The 20,719-nt window shown below is 42.5% G+C and overlaps 1 protein-coding gene across 1 annotated transcript in view; it reads right to left on the bottom strand.

The window, feature by feature from the left end:
- The window catches only part of LOC146348540 (membrane cofactor protein-like), a 103,793-nt gene that overhangs the window by 17,371 nt on the left and 65,703 nt on the right, over positions 1 to 20,719 (bottom strand). The window contains exons 5-9 of the mRNA XM_084851674.1: positions 14,479 to 14,667; positions 11,887 to 12,069; positions 6,101 to 6,292; positions 3,628 to 3,819; positions 70 to 96 (exon numbers count right to left, since the gene is read on the bottom strand). Coding sequence (XP_084707800.1) covers positions 70 to 96; positions 3,628 to 3,819; positions 6,101 to 6,292; positions 11,887 to 12,069; positions 14,479 to 14,667 — 783 coding nt within the window. The remainder of the gene's footprint in view (positions 1 to 69; positions 97 to 3,627; positions 3,820 to 6,100; positions 6,293 to 11,886; positions 12,070 to 14,478; positions 14,668 to 20,719) is intronic.

Below are 20,719 nucleotides of genomic sequence, written 5' to 3'. Positions count from 1 at the left end.
AGTATTGACATGTGAAAATCTATAATGCATCTTCATTTTTCTCTCATTCATTTTAAAGAAATTACATACCAGCTATAACTAGTTTGAGGAAGATACCTAGAAAAGAAGGGAAATGTTTCCAATAAGTGAATTTCTCACAATATTAACTTATATGCTAATTATAGAAAAAAAGGCTAATTCAGAGTAGCGGCTACATAAAAAATGAATTAGCAGACATTCTGCAGCTCTAGGTAGACTTCATACCACTGTTAAGTGGACATGTTACACTTCCTCTATAATACTCTTTTTCTCTTATAAATTAGTGTGGCATTTGAAAATTTCTCTTATATCAACCAAGAAACCACACAGAGGTAAAATAATAAATGTTGACTATTCTTGACTCATTAATCCCAAATCATAATCGTTTTTGTTGGGGTAAGAACTTCATTTTAGAATACAAAAGCTACATGTCTCATTTTTATATAATTACTGAAGGATGAAGAACTAGGCAAACCACTTACAAATTCTAACAAACCACCAAAGGGAAGCTGCAGCCATATCCTGTGAGTCTGGGGGTCCTGGGCCTTCACAATTCAGGAAGGCAAGCTTACTATTATCTCCATCATACCCCAGAATCATACGCCATCCTACCAGAGCATACAAGCAGAGGACGTGCAGAGAAGGCTCTGTTTGCTCCTCAACCATTGCCCCTTTAAGGAAAATTCCAATCATGCGTTTTGAAAGATTCAAACATGGAGCCCATTAGGGCTTGAAAGTAAAGTAAAAGTCAGTCCTCAAAAAATCCAATCCCCCATACTGGCCACAACAGCTAGGGGCAACAATCCTAATGCCACTTCCTTCCTACTGGGTGTCTAGCACTCCTCAAAAAGAGGGCTGTGATAATGTGGTGATAAGGCATAAGAGAAACAGACCATATGAAGACAAGATCATTTGGGCAATGAGCAAGATTAGAATTAAACAAGGAAGCCTGTGGCTGCCTTGTTTAACTGATTATATGTAAGCTGTTCTGGGAGCCTTTTTTGACTGAGGATCAGCATAAAAATACTTCAAATAAATAAATAAATTCCAACTCATCTAGCTTGCTCTATTCAAGGTATCTAATCATGGGCTACTCTGTGATGAAAAGATGCAATGTACCTACAGCAGTATCAACCCTTCCCTAGCCTTCTCACCACAGGCCCCTAACACCACAGAGGTATTGTTGGTTGCTGTTGTTTTGCTACAGCTACTTATAAGCCACCTTTTAGGGAAAACCTTCCAAAGGCAACATACAACATTTAAAACCAGAAAACACAATGACTGGACTCATAGAACACGATAACTTGCACTCAAGGTTGAGTATGGGTTCAGTGTGGGTTGTTGTTGAACCGTGGGTTGTTGTGTTGTCTGAACCCAGCAGTGCCAACAAACCATGGTTTGTTAACCATGAACAACCCATGAAGAGAACCATGGTTTTTTGTTGGGTTGTGAACTTGTGGGTTGTTCATGGTTAACAAACCATGATTTGTTAGGGCAGCTGGATTCAGACAACACAACTCACATTTCAGCAACTCACACTCAACCCATACTCAACCTTGAGTGTGGGTTATCATGTTGTGAGAACCCAGTCCATTAAACAGTGGCCCTGTTCACAGGCACATTGGAGAAAGGTGGTTAGGCTAGCTATGGTGCAAGGTGGTTAGTGCTAGCCACTGCAAGAGCCCCTGCCATGGCCCACAGCGTGGTTAGCCTAACCACTCACTAACCACCATGGTTACAGCTAAACCCCACAGTCCTCCAGACAGGCCATCATGCATCCCAGCAGCCTCAGTGGAAGAAGCTATTGTGGGCAGCCTTTGGGGGGGCCTCAGCAAAGGAAGCTGCTGCAGATGGCCATTTTGGTGCTTAGTGCTACAGCAGCGGCCAATTGCCATCTTGGGGCTCAGCGCTGCAGCAGCTGCGGGCAGCCATTTCATGGGGGCCAGGGGGGTGCAGGTTTGGGGCAGGGGCACCGTTTGAGGCAGGGATGATGATGCCTGGCCAGCGGCCAGCTGGGCAGGGATGTTGTCCCTTAACGTGGCTGACACAGGTGCTTGTGCCTGGGAGTGCCAAGTGCTCAAGGTTGCTGTGCCAATAACAGCAGTGTGGGATTGAAAGCTTCATTTCTCCCTGCTGCTTCTCCTATTTTCATACTGTGGGTGGGGACAGAGAGCAAGGAGGCTGGCTCTTGGCTGCAATGTCATGTGTTGCTAGCAGATTTTGACCATGGAAATCTGGAACACTGGCAAAAGCGGCTGGGCCGACTACAGACGCTCTTGCTATGGAGCTCTATGGTAGCACTCAGTTAACTATGGGGTGGGGGGCTGTGCAGACTAAGCCATGGTTAGGGCTGCTAACCATGTTGCAGCAAGTGGTTAGTCCATGGTTAATAAACCACCGTGGCTGAGAAAAATGCCGTTCAGACATCACGCTAAACCGTCATGGTTGGCTCAAAAATGCTAACCATCACGGCTTAGTATGATGTCTGAACAGGCCAGTGATAAAGAACAATAAAATAAAATCAAAATATGAGGGCTTCTTGTGCTGGACACTAGAGCCTGTGCTTTACTACTTCTGCATAGCTTAGCATATAATGGGTTTGTACTGTTGATTCTAGTTTGTTTACTCAGAGTTCAGTGAGGCTTTCCCCCAAGTCTGCATAGGACTGTATACTTCATATTTTAACAAATGTTAAACCTTAGGGCCAACACAGTTATTGAACACAGGTGAGTATAAGAGTCTTGCAGTTTTTGTTTTTAACACTATTACTACAACTACTAATTGGGAACAGAAATGGTGAGATGTATATTTTCCTGCCAGCTATTCTGCTCAACCCTCCCCCCCCCCATACTTTGCGCCTCGTGGACAAAAAGATATGGTCTTTTCCTCGTGGGTGGGAAAAACAGCTTTATGCAGCCCAAGTTTAAATAGACAAAGGGTAGCTGGGAAAAGAGTTGGCAGCCCTCCCCACCCTCACTCCCACTCATAGTCCTCTAAAGGTCAGGTAAATATTACATGCTTCTGCTTGTAGAAAGGTGTTCTACAGCCACAATGACTATAGAACACCACAGCATTTGTGCCCAACAACTACTATCAAATAAATTTACCTTGGTTTAAATCAAGGGTGCACATCATGTAGGTCCCCACAGGGCTAGCCTTCTAACCTCTCCCCAGTGATCCTGCTTCCAGCGAGGAAAGAGCAATCAGGATCACTGAGGGAGGGGCTGGACAGAAGGCTCTACACTCTCTTCCCCAGAAATACTCATACAGATCTTTCTTGCTAGAGTGATCTGTATCAGGATTGCTTGGGGAGGGGATGTGTATGTGTGTGCGCACATATGCATGTGTGTCAGTACATGCATGCGTCTGTGCCTATATTCTGTGTGTGCGGCCCCTCATCCCTGACCCTAACATCACATGTGACCCTCAGGGACAAAAAGTTTCTAGACCCCTGCTTTGAACTATCCTGTAGTGTCAAAAATTAATCCTCTTGTCGCTTAGAACACAGGACCACATACTTATAACACTTAGCTGAACAGGAAGTATTTGTCTTTGTTCTAAGGCAGTGTCTGATAAGTGTTGGTACGTATTCACAAACCTTATACTTACTCAGAGAACAAGTTGGAATGTCAGGCAACCATTTCTTCCCACCAATGTATTGAATCTTACGTGGCCCTTTCAATACATAGCCAGCATGGCATTTAATAGTAACTTTATCTCCAGGCATATAGTATTGTTTCTTCCCACTGACTATTATTCCATGATGGACAGAAAGCTGAGAAGTGTCTGGAGAAGTTCTGACTGAAAACACGAATAACTTTTATAAACAATATAAAGCAATACTAAAACCAATACAAAAATAAGATTATTTTCAAAAATCTTTCATAGTCAAGTTTAACAGCCTATGGCACAAGTTGCAGTTTGATCTCCAATATGGCCAGTGTTATATCTGCAAAGTATTTTTTTAAATCCTGGGATGTCAAATCTTGTCAAAAAGCTCCACCTAGTTGTCCCCCTCCTCTACAACCTCCTCCTTCTTCCAGATATGGCTGACCAGTGGTAGCTATGAAAAGGGGTAGGAAGGGGTATCATTATTTCCAAGATGGCATTAGGGATAATTCCATGCAGACTTCCTAGAGCAGGTATCACCAGAAAACTTGCACAAAATGAACATAGCAGCATTGCCTTGCAGATTTTTTTCTCACGTGCATGTGGCAGGAGTGGTAAACGTGGGTTTGGATGGTTTTATTTTTGACAATATTTGTCAAAAAAAATTCCACCACTCAATTGTACTCCAAATTTACTACCTGGGATACGATATTCAGATTGACTCATCATGAGGCTGACCCTGAATAAAAGCTGTGGCTGTTGCTTCTTCCTCCAGCTTTCTGTGCCGCCCTCATAGCCGCATGATTTTACACTCTTTTTACTTCTCCCAAGAATCCACATGCTAGTTATCTAGTCAGACATACTGAACTTGGCTTTGGAACATTCCTAAAAGTTATCCTTCTATTTCTATCCCATTGCTGAATTATGATGAATGGGAGTATTTAAAAACTGGAGTTCTTTCTGTATTTAACTGCTATGATCTCTCACTCAGTATTTCATTATTTCTGTTCTACTCTTTGCATGTTTTTATAGTGTAATAAGCGTAACAGGAACAAATCAAGCTAACTGTGCTTTTTGAAGCAGCATGTTGCTGGGCATATTCCTGAATATGTTGATCTAGGGGGAAGAGATGCAGATCTCTGCTTGAACTCCATGGGATACATTCAGAGGCCCCCAAACCACCAGAGGACACAGAGGAAGATGACAGGAATGGCGGCAGGAAAAAGGCGCAATGTCAGCATGTGGCATGGGAGGTCACATACTGGAGCTGATGCCTACCACCATACATCTTTTTTCTTTTTCTTCAACATCTAGTTGGCAAGCATGCTGCATAACAAAGTACCTGCTGCTGAGGCTCCAGCTGTGTCTACCTTCATTTCCTCAGAATGCCTCTGGGCCCAACATGCCTATAGGCACTCTGGGGAAATGAAGATGATGGGTGTGACTGGAGCCTCAACAGCAGCCACATCACTGTGCAGTGCACCTGCCTGACTAAATGTTAAAAAAGAAAAAAAAAGGGGCCATGGTAAGCTGGGGAAGGGATGAAAAGCAGAGCAACCAGGGGACTTGATGTGGGGGGAGTGGCGCACAGGGGAAGAAAGTGTGGTGGCACACGTGGAGCAGCCAGAATGGCACATGTGGAGTACCTTGCCCAGGACCCCTCAAATCTGGCAAAGCCACTAGACAGATTTACTTGATGAAAGGCTAGACACTGTGTCACATGAAAAAACTTCCTTACTTTGGTTTGTCCTTCATTGTTCATAGGCTATCCTTTACGATAGCCCCCCATAGGAGGAGAAGGCTATCAATGGCTGCTACCATGTGCTACCTCCAGTTTCAGAGGCAGTGTGCCTATGTACACCAGTTGCTGGGGAACATGGCGGGAGGGTGCTGTTGCACTTTGTCCTGCTTGTGGTTTCCTGGTTGACAGCTGGTTGGCCACTGTGTGAACTGAATGCTGGACTAGATGGACCCTTGGTCTGATTCAGCATAGCTCTTCTTATGTTCTTGTGATCTTTGCAGGTAAGGAAAAGCAATAAGGCACCTGAATACATCGAGCAGTGCATTATTGCATCTCATCTTACAGAAACTGCAAACAAAGACATAGCGAGCAACCCAATATTAGTGTTAGCGCTATAATAATTCTAACTTCCTTGCAAATAAACCTAGAAGCGAGTCTCTAATCAAGGACAGAATAAGAGATTAAGTGCACCCTGGAAAAGATATACCAGTTAACAGTCTAGGGAAAGGTCATTGGATTAAAACGTATCATTCATATTCATTGTGTTAAGGAGACCATGATGTAAAATTACAAAGTTAGTGGGGAAAAGCAAGATATTGAGTAACTCATTATCACAATCATTCACCTTATGAATGACAGATGAATATTTAAACAATGGGGAAATAGCATCTGTCTTGAGTATGGCTTTAGAAGCAACAGATGTGAATACATCAGAGCTGGATTTATACATACAGAAACAAGCTTGTACAGGAGGATGCCACAAATTGTAGCCTTGGCATTGTACTTTCATCATTATGGTTTCATCAAAAAAAGAATAGTTTAGATCGCAGCGTAAAGTAATGACATTTCCAATTACATATTGAGGCTTCAATGGTTCCACTCTTCCAGTGGGAATTAATGGAGCACCACACAATTTTGGAGTAACTGTAAAGAGAAAAATAGAACCTCAAAAGTTATGAATATAAAAGCAAGACTGCAACATTTAAGATGTTACTATAGTGTAATGAACCTAGATTTTTGAGAACTCTTTACTACTGACTAGTTCACGACCAAGTAATGTACTTCAGGTGTACTTTGGTTTCGGCTGAAAAGTGAACCAAAGCAGGCTGATTAGGACAGATTTGGGAGATGAACAAATAGAAATGGGGCTTCTCTGAAGCAACCCAAGTCCAAATCTGAACATTCCGGAAGATTCATTAGCAATTTGGATTCGGAGGGACACAGAGTTTGCCAAAAATTGATACATTTCTCCCCAAGGTCTCTACATAAAGAAAACACTAGGTGGGGAGAAGCGGGGGTGTAGTTTTATGACCGGCAGCTCTAGCTTCTAATCACAGTGAATTATTTTACCATGCAAATCTCTATAGTGTAAATGCTGCTCTTGCACAAAACTCCCTGCACTTCTCATATGAAACTTGGCAGGCTTGATCCCCTGAGAAAGGGCAACTATGCCTTCAAATTTCATCCAGTTCTGCCAAGAAATAAAGTGGTATCAGCAGTTCCCTTTTAAAATCAAAAATGAAATGTAAAGGCATGTAAGACAAACATCTATTTGTCTGATTTTGGCAGGCATACTTCCCTCATAAGGGGCTATGTCTGCAAACTTCATCCAATTCTGACAACGAGCAAAGGGCTGAATGCGCCTGATCTCGGAAGCTACGCAGGGTCAGCCCTGGTTAGTACTTGGATGGGGGACAGCCTGGGAATCAGGCTTCCTGCACTGAGCAGGGTTTGGACTTGATGGTCTTGTAGGCCCCTTCCAACCCTATAACTCCTAAGCAGGAAAAAAATACTGCAATTTGTTGATTTCCAATAATAGTCAATGGGAGGCATGAAGAGTTGAATTTCCAAATCAAGATTTGGATTCAAACCCAACTCATATTGGGCAACCTCCAATTCAGTCCAAGCCAAATAGGATATTGAAGCCCTATTCTCACTAAGGAATGGTGGAGAGGGCTGTCAACACATTTGCACCTAAATGTCCTGTTCTGTAATATAGAACCCGATTAGCTCTGTGGTTCTCGGAGGAGCTGTGGGCTATGAAATAGGCAGGATGATGACTGGAATACAGATAGCACAAGTCTTATACTATGACCAGACACAAGCGACAGCACGTTATAGCACCTACTTTGTAGCGCTAATGGCAGTGAAACGCTCTTACTTTGTTGCTGCCACTGCATCCTCCAATAGCCATCAAACACAGCATTTTTGGGGTGGTGAATGGGTTGTGAAAATTGGACCCTAGTGGGGAAGCCCTCAGAGGCCTGCTGTGACAACTTTGTAAGGCATTGCGAGGGTAAAATCATTCATATTCATGCTATAACAGCAGTGGGGAATTTTCTGCACAACTCCATGACATTTATGCTGTGGGGTCCCACATGGTCCCATCTTGTCCCCCATGCTTTTTAGCATCTGTATGAAACTGCTGGATGAGGTCATCCAGGGCTTTGGAGGGAAGTGCCATCAGGATGCTGATGACACTCATTTTTATCTCTCTATGACATCTGGGTGAGGGGAGGCTGTGCTGGTTCTGTACTGGTACCAGTAACAGGCTGAAGGCCAAATAAACTTAAGCTGAATCCTGACAAGATAGAGGCACTGTGAATAGGTGGTTCTTATGTCCAGGTGTATATATAAGGGTATATCCTGTTCTAGATGGGATTTTAGCCCCTGAAACAGCAAGTATGTAACCTGGGCGTACTCCTGCATCCAGTACTGTCACTTGAGGCTCAGATGGTCTTGGTGGCATGGAGTGCCTTTAATCAGGGTCAGCTGGTTCGTCATCTACAATAATTTCTGGGTACAGATAGTCTGGCCACAGTGATCCATGCATTAGTAACCTCCCAATTGGATTACTACAATATGCCATATATGGGCTGAGGTTGAAGATGGCTCAGAAGTTTCAAATAGTGCAGAATGCAGCTGTCAGAATTTTAACTAGTACACTCAAATGGGAGCATATTACACTGATTCTTAAACAGCTGCCCATCTGCTTCTGAGCCTAATTCTAGTGCTTATCTTAGCAGCCCTAAGCAGCCTGGGACCCAACTACCTGAAGGAGTGTTTCTCCCTATTCCAATCTGCTCATGTCTTGAGACATTTTAATGAGATTCTGGATCCAATCTTGGATAGGAGAAGTCCATCTTGCAAATTTCAGTCTGTAACCCATTCAACACTGAATGCTTATATGTCTGTGTCAGGTTTGACTGATGTACTGTTGCATCCTTCGGGGTGGGATTATACCTTTCTTTGGCTGTGCATCAAAAATTGTTTAAATTAGATTTTTTTCGTTTGTTCTCCACTATTTCAATGCATGATGGGATGTGATATTGATACAATTGCTATCTTAGACCACACTCCAGTTCATTTAGGAATCAAACTGCCTAAGGGCGTGATCACATTGTTTATGCCCTTGACACTCATAAGCCTCTGAACTCAGAGGCTTAGGAGTATCCAATGCAGAGCAGGAGATGCACTGCACCTCCCTCTGCACTTTAGCTAGACAGGCATTTTCACCCATCTAGCAGAGACAGAGGTGAGGGGAAGGGAAGGAGGCTGGGGATAGCTCGTATCTCTACTTCCCCAGTCCCCTCCCCACCTTCGGCATGCCCCTTTTCCCTCCTCTACGAGCTCATGCAAGCTCGTAAAGGCAGCCAGCACATTCCTCTCCTTGCCACCTGCAAGAGGGGAGGGGAGCACAGATTCCTGGGTCTGTGGTTGGAGCATTGTCTCTGCCCTCAGATTCAGGAATCTGAAAAATCCTATAGCTCCCCAGGCGCTGTTAAATTTTGGGGCACTTGGCACAACAGTGTTTGTTTCACTGCTTAATGATGATAATTTTAAAACACAGAACACTTCTGAATTTAATGAATATTTTGAGATTAATGCGGGTTCAACTACGTCTTGTGTAATTGAATGGGAAGCGTCTAAGGCTTATATGAGGAGAAGGCTTATTGCATATGCTTCTTGCTAAGAAAAGCTTATGGTCATATAGGAGGAGAATGTGGATAAAACAGCAAAGTCCTTACTAAGTCAATTTGCAGCTTGTCTCTCCCCAGACATCTACCAAAGACTACAATGTGCTAAATATGAATTGAATAGACTACATTAACCTAAACCAGAATTTGCATTGACTTGCCTGCTATCAATGGTATTGGGAAATTGGAGAAAGGCCTGGCAAGTTTCTGTCATTTCGGTTTTTAAAAAGGGGAATTATATTCCCTTGATCAAAGATAACCATAATAATATATATACAACTGCAAAAGATATAAATTTAGTTTCAAAAATGTTATTCTCAACTACATAGGAAGGATCGAGAGCCTAAAAATCAGGAATTTGAACATTTATATTTGCATCTGCTCCTTCCCCAACTGGATTTGCAGCAAAAGGAGCTACTTGCAGAGCTTCTGCAGATGGAAGAGCTTAAGTGTGTCATTGAGAATAAGAGGAATGGCAAAGCTCTGGGGCCAGATGGTTTTGCTATAGAATGATGTAAGGCGCACTTAGGCTTTTTGACTCCTAAGCTTTTCTATCTTTAGGCTTTTGATTCGGGAACTTTACCAGTTTCTTTATATGATGCTTATATATCAGTTACCCCTAATGCTGGCAAAGACCATACCAACTGTATAATTAGAGGCCAATTCCTTTAATCAACGTGGATGCTAAAATATTAACAGCAATTCTGGCTAATACACACTTCAGTGTGTGATACATACATTGGTGCATCCTGATCAAGTGGGATTTATTCACCACAGACAGCAAGCAAGTAGTAAATCTGATTGATTTGAATTCTAAAAGAACAGACTTGGCTGCAATTATTTCACTTGATGGTGAGAAAGTGTTTAACAAATTCTGTTGGTAGTTTATGTTTGTGACCTTGGAAAAATCTGGATTTCCACAGGAATTTTTAAGATGGATTAGAATTTTATTTCTCTCTCCTATATCGTGAGTGTTGACATATGGAATTCTTCCAAGTTTTTTTAAAGTTTGGAGCAGGGTACAACTCAGGGCTGTCCTCTGTCTCCACTGATATTTACTTTGTGATGTCCCTTGCCTCAAGCTCTTCCTCCTTCTGTTAACGTACTGCCATGCTGTAACACTGGGGTCCCCACCAATGTGCCCATGAAACCTCCCTTAGTACCTGACAGGCTTCCTGCCCCTCCTGATTTTTTGGTTTTAGACTCTTAAAATTAAATTGATTTATTCTTTAACTGGGTGGCTGGCATGCTGTAAAGTGAAGCACCAGCCTCCAATGCCATCTTTATTTTGAATAATGGCTCTTGACCCCACATGAGCCCTAGAAGCAGAAAATAAAACAGTTTAAAGCTCCTCCAGCCTCCCAGAAAAACAAAACAAAAAGTATTATGGGGAGTGATAGGGAATATCCTGGGGAGTTAAAGGGGATGGTGAGGAACAAGGAGGTGTACTGGGGGGGCGGGGGGAGTGCTGGTGGTATGTATGTATGTTAGGTGGCTTGCTTGTTTTGATGTGGTTTGTAATTTCTCTGAGGTTGTGTGTCTGTGTGTGCACACACTTGGGTCTGAGTTGTTGTTTTTGTTAGGGTTTTGCCTGGGTTGTGTGTATGTGTGTTGGCTATATGTGGTTCTCTGATTATCACCAGTTTGTCTTCTGTAAAGTGGATTGTGCTTCGTGGAAGCAAATGTGATTTGATATTCAGGGTGCAGAACCCACCCCTGCCTTTACTGTTTCTTGGCCCAGTTACTGGTCTCTGAGCCTCATTGGAGGATTCTGTTAGATGGGTGTTAGAGCTCAAAACTGTGGGTTCAAAAGACTGGTTTTGTGTTTTGGAGCTCAGACTACACCTCTTCCTTGTACTAAAGTTCTTGGATAAGTTACTTTTCTTTTAACTCAACAGAGTACCTTCTGGGAAATGGGTATTTAGTGACTGCCCATGCCTACCATGGCAGCCATTTTATGAATGGGCAAGCCTCCCCCATGGCAGCCATTTTGTGACAGCACCCACAACACTATCAAAATTCCAAATATGCCTACTGGTCCAAAAATGGTTGAGGACCCCTGCTGTACCCTGGCTGAGCTGAACTTTCAGATTTGATCAGTGGCCTCATCCAAAGTTCATGTTTGAAGTTTGGGTTCAAACTATTCACTTTGGGTGGGTTTTATTTTCTCTATCATCATCCCAATTCTGCTTGGCTGATATGGCTTCCTACCATATTGCTTCCTGCCCATGCTCCCGAAGAAAATACAAAAACCCTATTAAAAGTGTTGAACACATGCTTTTCCATTTTAGTCTGCGTCTCATCCTGTATTATATGCTATTATTACAATAAGCATTGTGCTGCTTAGTACAAGTGTTTTTCCGAACTTGGCTAAGACCCTGACATGACATCAAAAAGGAGAAAAAGAAAAACCAAAGTACACATTTCAGTTTACAACTCTGTATCAACCATTTACTATTTCTGTAAGAAGGAGGGGTGTTTAAAAGGCTCATTACTGTTGAATAAAAAAAATGCTAATAAAATGCTTTTTACAAGTCTTACTCTTTCTACAGGATGGTACTTTAGGAACCCAAGTACCGTGCTCTTCACATCGAACCAAATAACTTCCAATCATAAAGTATCCAACCTTGCATTGAAATGTAATTTTTCTGCCATATGTATACGAATGTTCAAGTCCACTTAACTTTATTCCGTGTTTAATTGGTGGATCTTCACAATTCACCACTAAAAATGAATAGGAATATTAAATAAAAATCTCAAGAAATACAATATTGGAAATAGTTGCTTTACATTTATGCTTTAATACAAGTCAACATATTCTGTTGAACCCTTATTAAATAAATGCGATGTTTTAATTATGATACTCTCTCTGGGACTTTCTAGACAAGGCTTTTATTGTGTGCTCGCCATTCCTCACTCACAGTAGTACGTGGATAGTTTCGATGCAGAAGTCATTTTCCAGGGCCTCTCCTGTGGTTTCCAAGCATTTTCACAGGAGTTTTTTGACTGGGGAAAATCCGGCATTCTGGGTAATGGTGGAATGAAGCTAGTTTAGTTACACAATTCTGCTACACCACAGCACCACCTAGAGGTTATGTAATGGAACGTACAGAAAGGCAGAGAAGGAAATAACCCCCAAAACCCACCGTGTGTAGTTATCCGATCTTAATCCCACAAAGAATCTGGAAGCAGAAGCAGCGGTAAAATGGCGGGTTAAAAGTCTTGTCTAGAAAAGCCCTCTGTCTAGCTATTGTTTTGCATGATGCTCTGTTACTTTCATGTCACATGACCTGTCAAAAATTGTTACCATCCTGATCCAAGGGTGCTTCCAGATGAGACCCTGTTCATTCATGGAATTTTACCGGTACACATGACATCTTCCACATGTAACCTTCCTGTATTTTTCTACAGCTTCTTCCATCTTTTTTCTTATGTTGAGTAGAAAAAGACAGGATAGTTGCTCAGTGCATTCTAATGGTAGTGCTAGGAGTCCTCTGTCTGGTAAGCACCCCAAGGATATGAGTTAGCAATTTTACAAATAAATAAAAGTCAATAACCACTGTCACAGGTATTAACATTTTAAGAGAAATTATTATACTCACTTTAGATACTGGATCATTATAATTTTTTAAGCATTTATAATTAGTGTACGCAGGTTTCCGTAATCATTCTACGGACAGTATTTGCAATGGATAGTAGAACTTGGCAAAAACCTTCTAAAATTCTAACTTAAGTAAGTATAGTGTTATGGGTTCAGTATAACTACCTAAAACAGAGATGTGGAACAACTGGCTCTCCTGGGAGGCCATGTTCCCACTCCTGAGCCACATCTCCATATGCACTTCCTGAGGGCCCTGCTCTGCCCCTCCTAGTCTTGCCTTTGCTGTTCTCAATCAGGGCTTTAAAAATGTTCTTTGAAACCCATAACAGAAAAGAAACAATTCCCACACGTTTTCACTCTTTCTCTGAGCTCTTTGGATTTCTACAGAACTCTTCATACTTCTCTGTGCTTGGCCAGTGATGTAGTGGAGTTAGGGCTCACAAGATCGGAGTGTTGGGACTTTTTGATTAGCAGTGATGATGAAGAAGAGTACATGAGAAAGGGAAATAAAGGGGGAAAAGATGTTCCCAAACAGCATAAGACAAGTAGCTCAAGATTCTTCAGAACTTTCTTTGCATAGTACCAGGGAAAAACTTACTTTCTGTTATCAACAAACCAGTAGCTGTTTTCAAAGAGCAGGGCTTTTGTAAAGCTAAGTGGTCTTAATCACAAGTCTTAATCTTAACACCAAGCCACACTAAAATAATTTGTGTTTCAACAGGCATAGTTCACAATATATTACTGCTGGGAAAATGCATTCTCCCTCCCCCCACGATAATTTCAGCAACATCAAACACATCAGGAAGCTGGAGGGCCATCAGGTAATGTCACCATCCCTGCTGTCAAATAGGTCCTGGTATTTTGACCCTGCATGTCCCCACTCCACTACAGTTCTGAAGGCAACACCTCCATGGCAGCCATTTTGTGACAGTGCTGACATAACTTTTTCCAAATGTGCGCAAGCCCAAAAAGGTTGGGGATCCATCCATAAATGATCAGGGAACGTCTCTTTTTGAGGGCCAATTGCTAGGAGATGATTCCTTGATAACCAAGATTATCACTACAATAATTTGCTTGAGAAGGCAGGAATATGCTAAAGAAAGTGAGCATGCATCTGTATGAGAGATACAGCAGTTTTGAGAGGCATCTTCGGGTGCAGGTATCTCTATGCAGAGATCTGATGTTGGTGTAGCTAGCAGTTCTTCCCTGCTAGGACTATGCATGCCTATGTTCCCAGTTATTTCTCCACCAAAAGGTATCCAGACCTGAATAAGCACTGTGTCTGAAACTTTGCACCACTAAGGGAAATAGGGAGGGTGTGTGTGTGTAATCCAGAAAATCCTATCATCAAACAGCTTGAAAGTTCAAATATGGACACTGAAGTTTAAAATCAACAGAAAGTAAAATAACTATTCAATGGCAAAATGTCAGGGTGAAAAGGGAAGAAACACACAGCAGTGCACAGCTACCTAACAAGTCAAGTGGCTTTAAAAAATCAAGAAGGAAAAATTAAGATAAAAAGAAAATGTAACCTTCGCATGTGGGTGGTTTCCCTCTCCACAGTGCTTTTTCATCAACGGCATCACAATAAATAGAAGGTGTTCCCATAAGTGAGAAAGATTCGTTGCAACTGTATTTTATCACTATTCCGTAAGGATAAAAGGTCCCGGTCCCATTGTGAGATCCATTAAGAATGCCTGGAGGTTCTTGACATAGTAGTTCTAGAAAAATATTGAACAATTTAACAAAAATACAACGTTATCACAGAATACGGATAAACTGTTGAAAAATAAAAAAATGTATCATGCAACTACTGCTTGAGAGGCTAAAAAAAGAGTGGGAATTACTATTAGTTATGGTTATTTAAGTGGTTTTCTGTGGAGTCACACACAGGGGGATGGATCTGCAGAGAGCACAGTCAGAGGTTTCTGAGAAGCTCTGAGGTTGTGAACCCCACCGCGCGTCTTGCTTATTTTCCTGGTGTTAACCAACATTAAGCCAGAATTCTCGGATTCATGTGTAACAGAGAACACTGGCTTCATACAAGCCAAGAGCTTTATGCTGAAGCCATTGTGCAATGGGAGGGCGGAGAGGAAGAGCAGAGAAAAGAGGGAAAAGAGGACGAATGCTCAGCCCCAACACTCATCCCCTGCTTAATAAACCAGTGCACCTCATGCATGGCAGTAAGTGCCCAGAATCCTTGACAGCCTAAGGCAAGTTGTCCATTCAGGTGGTTGTTGTTCAGTCGTTAAGTCGTGTCCAACTCTTCGTGACCCCATGGACCATAGCATGCCAGGGCTTCCTGTCCCCCGCTCTCTCCCAGAGTGTGCTCAAGTTCATATTCATTGCATCGGTGATGCTATCTAGCCAGCTCATCCTCTGCCGTCCCTTTCTCCTTTTGCCTTCAATCTTTCCCAGCATCAGGGTCTTTTCCAATGAGTTTTCTCTTCACATTAGGTGGCCAAAGTATTTGAGCTTCAGCTTCAGTATCTGTCCTTCCAAAGAGCACTCAGGGTTGATTTCCTTTAGGATTGACTGATTTGACCTCCTTGCAGTCTAGGGGACTCGTAAGCGTCTTCCCCAGCACCACAGTTCGAAAGCATCAATTCTTTGGCGCTCAGCCCTCCTTATAGTCCAGCTCTCACAGCCATACGTTGCTACTGGGAAAACCATAGCTTTGATTATACGAACCTTTGTCAGCAAGGTGATGTCTCTGCTTCTTACTATGCTATCTAGGTTTGCCATAGCTTTCCTCCCAAAGAGCAAGCATCTTTTAATTTCATGGCTACAGTCACCGTCTGCGGTGATCTTGGAGCCCAAGAAAATAAAATCTGCCACTGCTTCCATTTCTTCCCCTTCCATATGCCAGGAAGTGATGGGGCCAGATGCCATGATCTTTGTTTTGTTAATGTTGAGTTTCAAACCAGCTTTTGCACTCTCCACTTTCACCCTCAACAAGAGGCTCTTGAGATCCTCTTCGCTTTCTGCCATTAGGGTGGGATCGTCTGCGTATCGGAGGTTGTTGATAATTCTCCCAGCAATCTTAATTCCAACCTGTGATTCATCCAACCCAACGTTTCTCATGATGTACTCTGCATATAAATTAAATAAGCAGGGTGACAATATACAGCCTTGTCGTACTCCTTTCCCAATTTTGAACAAATCGGTTGTTCCATGTCCGGTTCTTACTGTTGCTTCTTGACCCTCGTACAGGTTTCTCAGGAGACAAGTAAGGTGGTCTGGTACTCCCATCTCTTTCAGAATTTGCCAGAGTTTGTTGTGATCCACACAATCAAAGGCTTTAGTGTAGTCAATGAAGCAGAAATAGACATTTTTCTGGAATTCTCTTGCTTTCTCCATGATCCAGTGAATGTTGGCGATTTGATCTCTAGTTTCTCTGCCTCTTCGAAACCCCGCTTGTACTTCCGGTAGTTCTCGGTTTACATACTGCTGAAGCCTAGCTTGTAGGATTTTGAGCATAACCTTGCTGGCATGTGAAACGAGCGCAATTGTACGGTAGTTTTTTGGCATTGCCCTTCTTTGGAATTGGAATGTAAACTGACCTTTTCCAGTCTTGTGGCCACTGTTGAGTGTTCCAAATTTGTTGGCATACTGAGTGCAGCACTGTAACAGCATCATCTTTTAGGATTTTAAATAGCTCAACTGGAAGACTGTCATCTCCGCTAGCTCTGTTGTTAATAATGCTTCCTAAGGCCCACTTGACTTCACTCTCGAGGATGTCCGGCTCAAGTTCAGTGACTGCACTATCATGGCTATCAGGGGCATTACGATCTTTCCTGTATAGTTCTTCTGTGTATTCTTCCCACCTCTTCTTAATCTCATCTGCTTCTGTTAGGTCCCTGCCTTCTTTGTCCTTTATCATGCCAGTCTTTGCACAAAACGTTCTCTTGAGATCTCCAATTTTCTTGAAGAGATCTCTAGTCTTTCCCATTCTATTGTTTTCCTCAATTTTTTTTGCACTGTTCATTTAAGAAGGCCTTCTTGTCTCTCCTTGCTATTCTCTGGAACTCTGCATTCAGTTGGATATATCTTCCCCTTTCTCCCTTCCTTTTCACTTCCCTTCTTTCCTCAGCTACTTGTAAAACCTCATCAGACAGCCACTTGGCTTTCTTGCATGTCTTTTTCTTTGGGACGGATTTAATTGCTGCCTCCTGAACAATGTTACGGACCTCCGTCCATAGTTCCTCAGGCACTCTGTCTATCAGGTCTAATCCCTGAAATCTATTCCTCACCTCCACTGTATATTCAGAAGGGATATGATTTAGGTCATACCTGAATGGGTTAGTGGTTTTCCTTACGTTCTTCAATTTAAGCTGAAATTTTGCAATAAGAAGCTAATGATCTGAGCCAGAGTCAGCTCCAGGTCTTGTTTTGACTGACTGTATAGAGCTTCTCCATCTTTGGCTGCAAAGGACATAACCAATCTGATTTCGATATTGACCATCTGGTGATGTCCATGTGTAGAGTCGTCTCTTGTGCTGTTGGAAAAGAATGTCTGCTATGATCAGCGTGTTCTCTTGGCAAAACTCTATTAGCCTTTGTCCTGCTTCATTTTGTACACCAAGGCCATGCTTGCCTATTATCCCGGTGATTTCTTGACTTTAGCATTCCAATCCCCTATGATGAAGAGGACATCTTGTTTTGCTGTTACTTCTAGAAGGTGTTGTAGGTCTTCATAGAACCGATCAACCTCAGCTTCTTCGGCCTCAGTGGTTGGGGCATAGACTTGAATTACTGTGTTGTTGAATGATTTGCCTTGGATTCATACTGAGATCATTCTATTGTTTTTGAGATTGTACCCCAGTACCGCTTTTCCCACCCTCTTGTTGACTATGACTGCAACTCCATTTCTTCTAAGGGATTCTTGCTCACAGTAGTAGACATAATGGTCACCTGAATTAAATTTGCCCATGCTTGTCCATTTTAGTTTGCTGATTCCCAAGATGTCGATGTTCAATCTTGCCATCTCATGTTTGACCACCTCCAGCTTACCTTGATTCATTGATCTTACGTATTAGGAAATGCTGCTACCATTCATAGGGACAGCTTCCTCAGCTCTTAACTGGAATGGTACTAATGCATGAGAGGCAGAGAGGAGCTCCACCATATCAATGAGGATGTCAGCTATCTGTAGCGCAGACAGGATGACAGGCAGGCTCTGTGATTAAATCCGTGGACTGCTGGTAAACTCTGAAGCAAGGCTCCCCTCAGCAAACGCTTGACATGAGGGTGGGAGATAAGCGGAGAACAGCCTGATTTAGACAATACTGAAGCTATGGCTGACATTTGCCTGTGTAGGGTGACTGGCTTGAGGCTTAGGTCAATACCTGCTTGAAGGAATAACATGTGTTTCTTTAGACCAGCCAAACGTATGTCAAGCTTTTTTCATCTGCACCACCTGGTGAAGGCTTTCAAAGAGGTTTCTCATATATATACAGTCAGGGCCAGAAATATTGGAACAAGGATAACTGTTTTGGCAGTTGGCCTCTGTACACCACCACAATGAAGTTGAAAGGAAACATACCCAGATGGGAGCGAAGTCAGGACTTTCAGCTGTAATGCAAGGGGTATGACAAAAGTGGGGCACTAACCGTTCAGGAAGGACAGCCAGTGGCATACACACACCCGTCGTTGGTGGAGGAAGGGTATACCACAGGGAAGTGTATTAGCTCCAACCCTCTTCAATATCTATACTAACGATCAACCACTTCCTGCAGGCACTAATAATTATATATATGCTGATGGTCAGGCAATGGCCACACAAGGAAAAACATTCGAGGAGGTAGAACAACGATTAACTGAAGCTCTGGAAGAGGTGGATCGATATTACTGCGAAAACCAGCTAAGGGCAAATTCAGCAAAAACTCAGGCATGTGCCTTCCATCTACGCAATAAGCAGGCTGCTTGGAAGCTGCAAATTACATGTAAAGGAGTGTTATTGGAGCACTGCACTAACCCTAAATATTTAGGGGTTACTTTGGATAGGGCCTTAACATATAAACAGAAATAACATCATTACGAAATTAATGAGCACTACTTGGGGTGCTAAACCAAGGGTTCTTAAGATTACAGCATTAGCCCTTTGCCACTCGGCTGGCGAATATATACCTGCCCAGTTTGGTATAAATCAGCACATGCTGGGAAAGTTGACGTTGCTTTGAATGAAACAAGTAGAATCATTACCGAATGTCTAAAACCTACTTCTCTAGATAAGATCTACCATATAGCTGGCATTGCCCCACCTGCTGTTTGCAGAGAAGCAGCAGCATACAAAGAAAGGCTTAAATCCTCAATACCCAAACATCACCCTTTTTACAGCCTACAACCAGCTCCTCAGAGATTAAATTCCAGGAAAAGCTTCCTCAGATTGACAGAAGACTTTGATGAATTCAAAACTAGAATGGGCTTATGGAAAGTTACAAAGAATCAACACTGGAGGGAACCAGCAGAGGAGCTGGCACCCGGTTTCAATGAAAGCTGGGAAGTTTGGAAATCATTGAATAGACTGCGTATGGGTATAACAAGATCTAGAGACACTTTGAATAAATGGGGTTATCCAGTGATCTCTGCCCTATGCGACTGTGGAGACTTGCAGACAACAACACATACATATACTTGTCCTTTGTGCCCTGACCAATGTACACATGAGGACCTTATGACAGCAGGACAGAACGCAATTAACGTTGCTAGTTTGGAGGCAAGATTTGTCTAATTTCTATATATTTTAACCTCTACATTTTATATTTTAAATGTTATGTGTTATAGTATGTTTTTTAATTGTGATGCTTCTGACACACACACACACAAACAAACAAACAAATAAATAAATTTGGTAGTTGCTCACTGGAACTCCCAACATGAGGTCCAAAGAAGTGTCCATGCGAGTGAAGGAGGCCATCGTTAGGCTGAGGAAACAACATAAACCCATCAGAGAGACAGCAAAAATAGTGGGAGTGGTCAACACAACAGTTGGTAACATCCTAAAAAAGAAGGAATTAACTGGCAAGCTCAGCAACAGCAAAAGGCCTGGAAGATCGCGGAAGACAACTAAAGTGGATGACTGCAGAATTCTGCTCATGGTGAAGAGGAACTCTTTCACAACATCTAGCCAGGTCAAGAACGCTCTTGCAGAGGTAGGCATGTCATTGTCAACATCTACAGTCAAGAAGACGGCTTTATGAATGTAAATACAGAGGCTTCACAACAAGGTGCAAACCACTGGTAATGCTCAAGAACAGACAGGCCAGATTAGCCTTTGCCAGCAAACACCTAAAAAAGCCTGCCCAGTTCTGGAGTAAGATTCTTTGGACTGATGAAACCAAGATTAACTTGTACCACAATGATGGGAAGAGAAAAGTATGGAGAAGGAAAGGAACAGCTCATGATCCAAAGCATACCACATCATCTGTCAAACATGGTGGAGGCAATGTTATGGCATGGGCATGTATGGCTGCCAATGGAAACGGGTCACTGGTGTTTATTGATGACCCAACTGCTGATAAAAGCAGCAGGATGAATTCTGAAGTGTATAGGGCTATACTTTCTGCTCAGATTCAGCCGAATACTGCCAAACTGATAAGACACCACTTTATATTGCAGATGGATAATGACCCAAAACATATAGCAAAAGCTACTCAAGAGTTTCTCAAGGCAAAGAAGTGGGATGTTCTTCAATGGCCAAGTCAATCACCTGATCTCAACCCAATAGAGCATGCTTTTTACTTACTGAAGACAGAAAAGACCCACAAACAA

This window comes from Heloderma suspectum, chromosome 4 (genome assembly GCF_057233095.1).
Source record: "Heloderma suspectum isolate Gila_16-S chromosome 4, 16-S_ref, whole genome shotgun sequence".
In the NCBI taxonomy this organism is placed as follows: domain Eukaryota; kingdom Metazoa; phylum Chordata; class Lepidosauria; order Squamata; family Helodermatidae; genus Heloderma; species Heloderma suspectum.
Note: the sequence above shows the minus strand (reverse complement) of the source record. Positions and strands in the feature narration are given on the sequence as shown.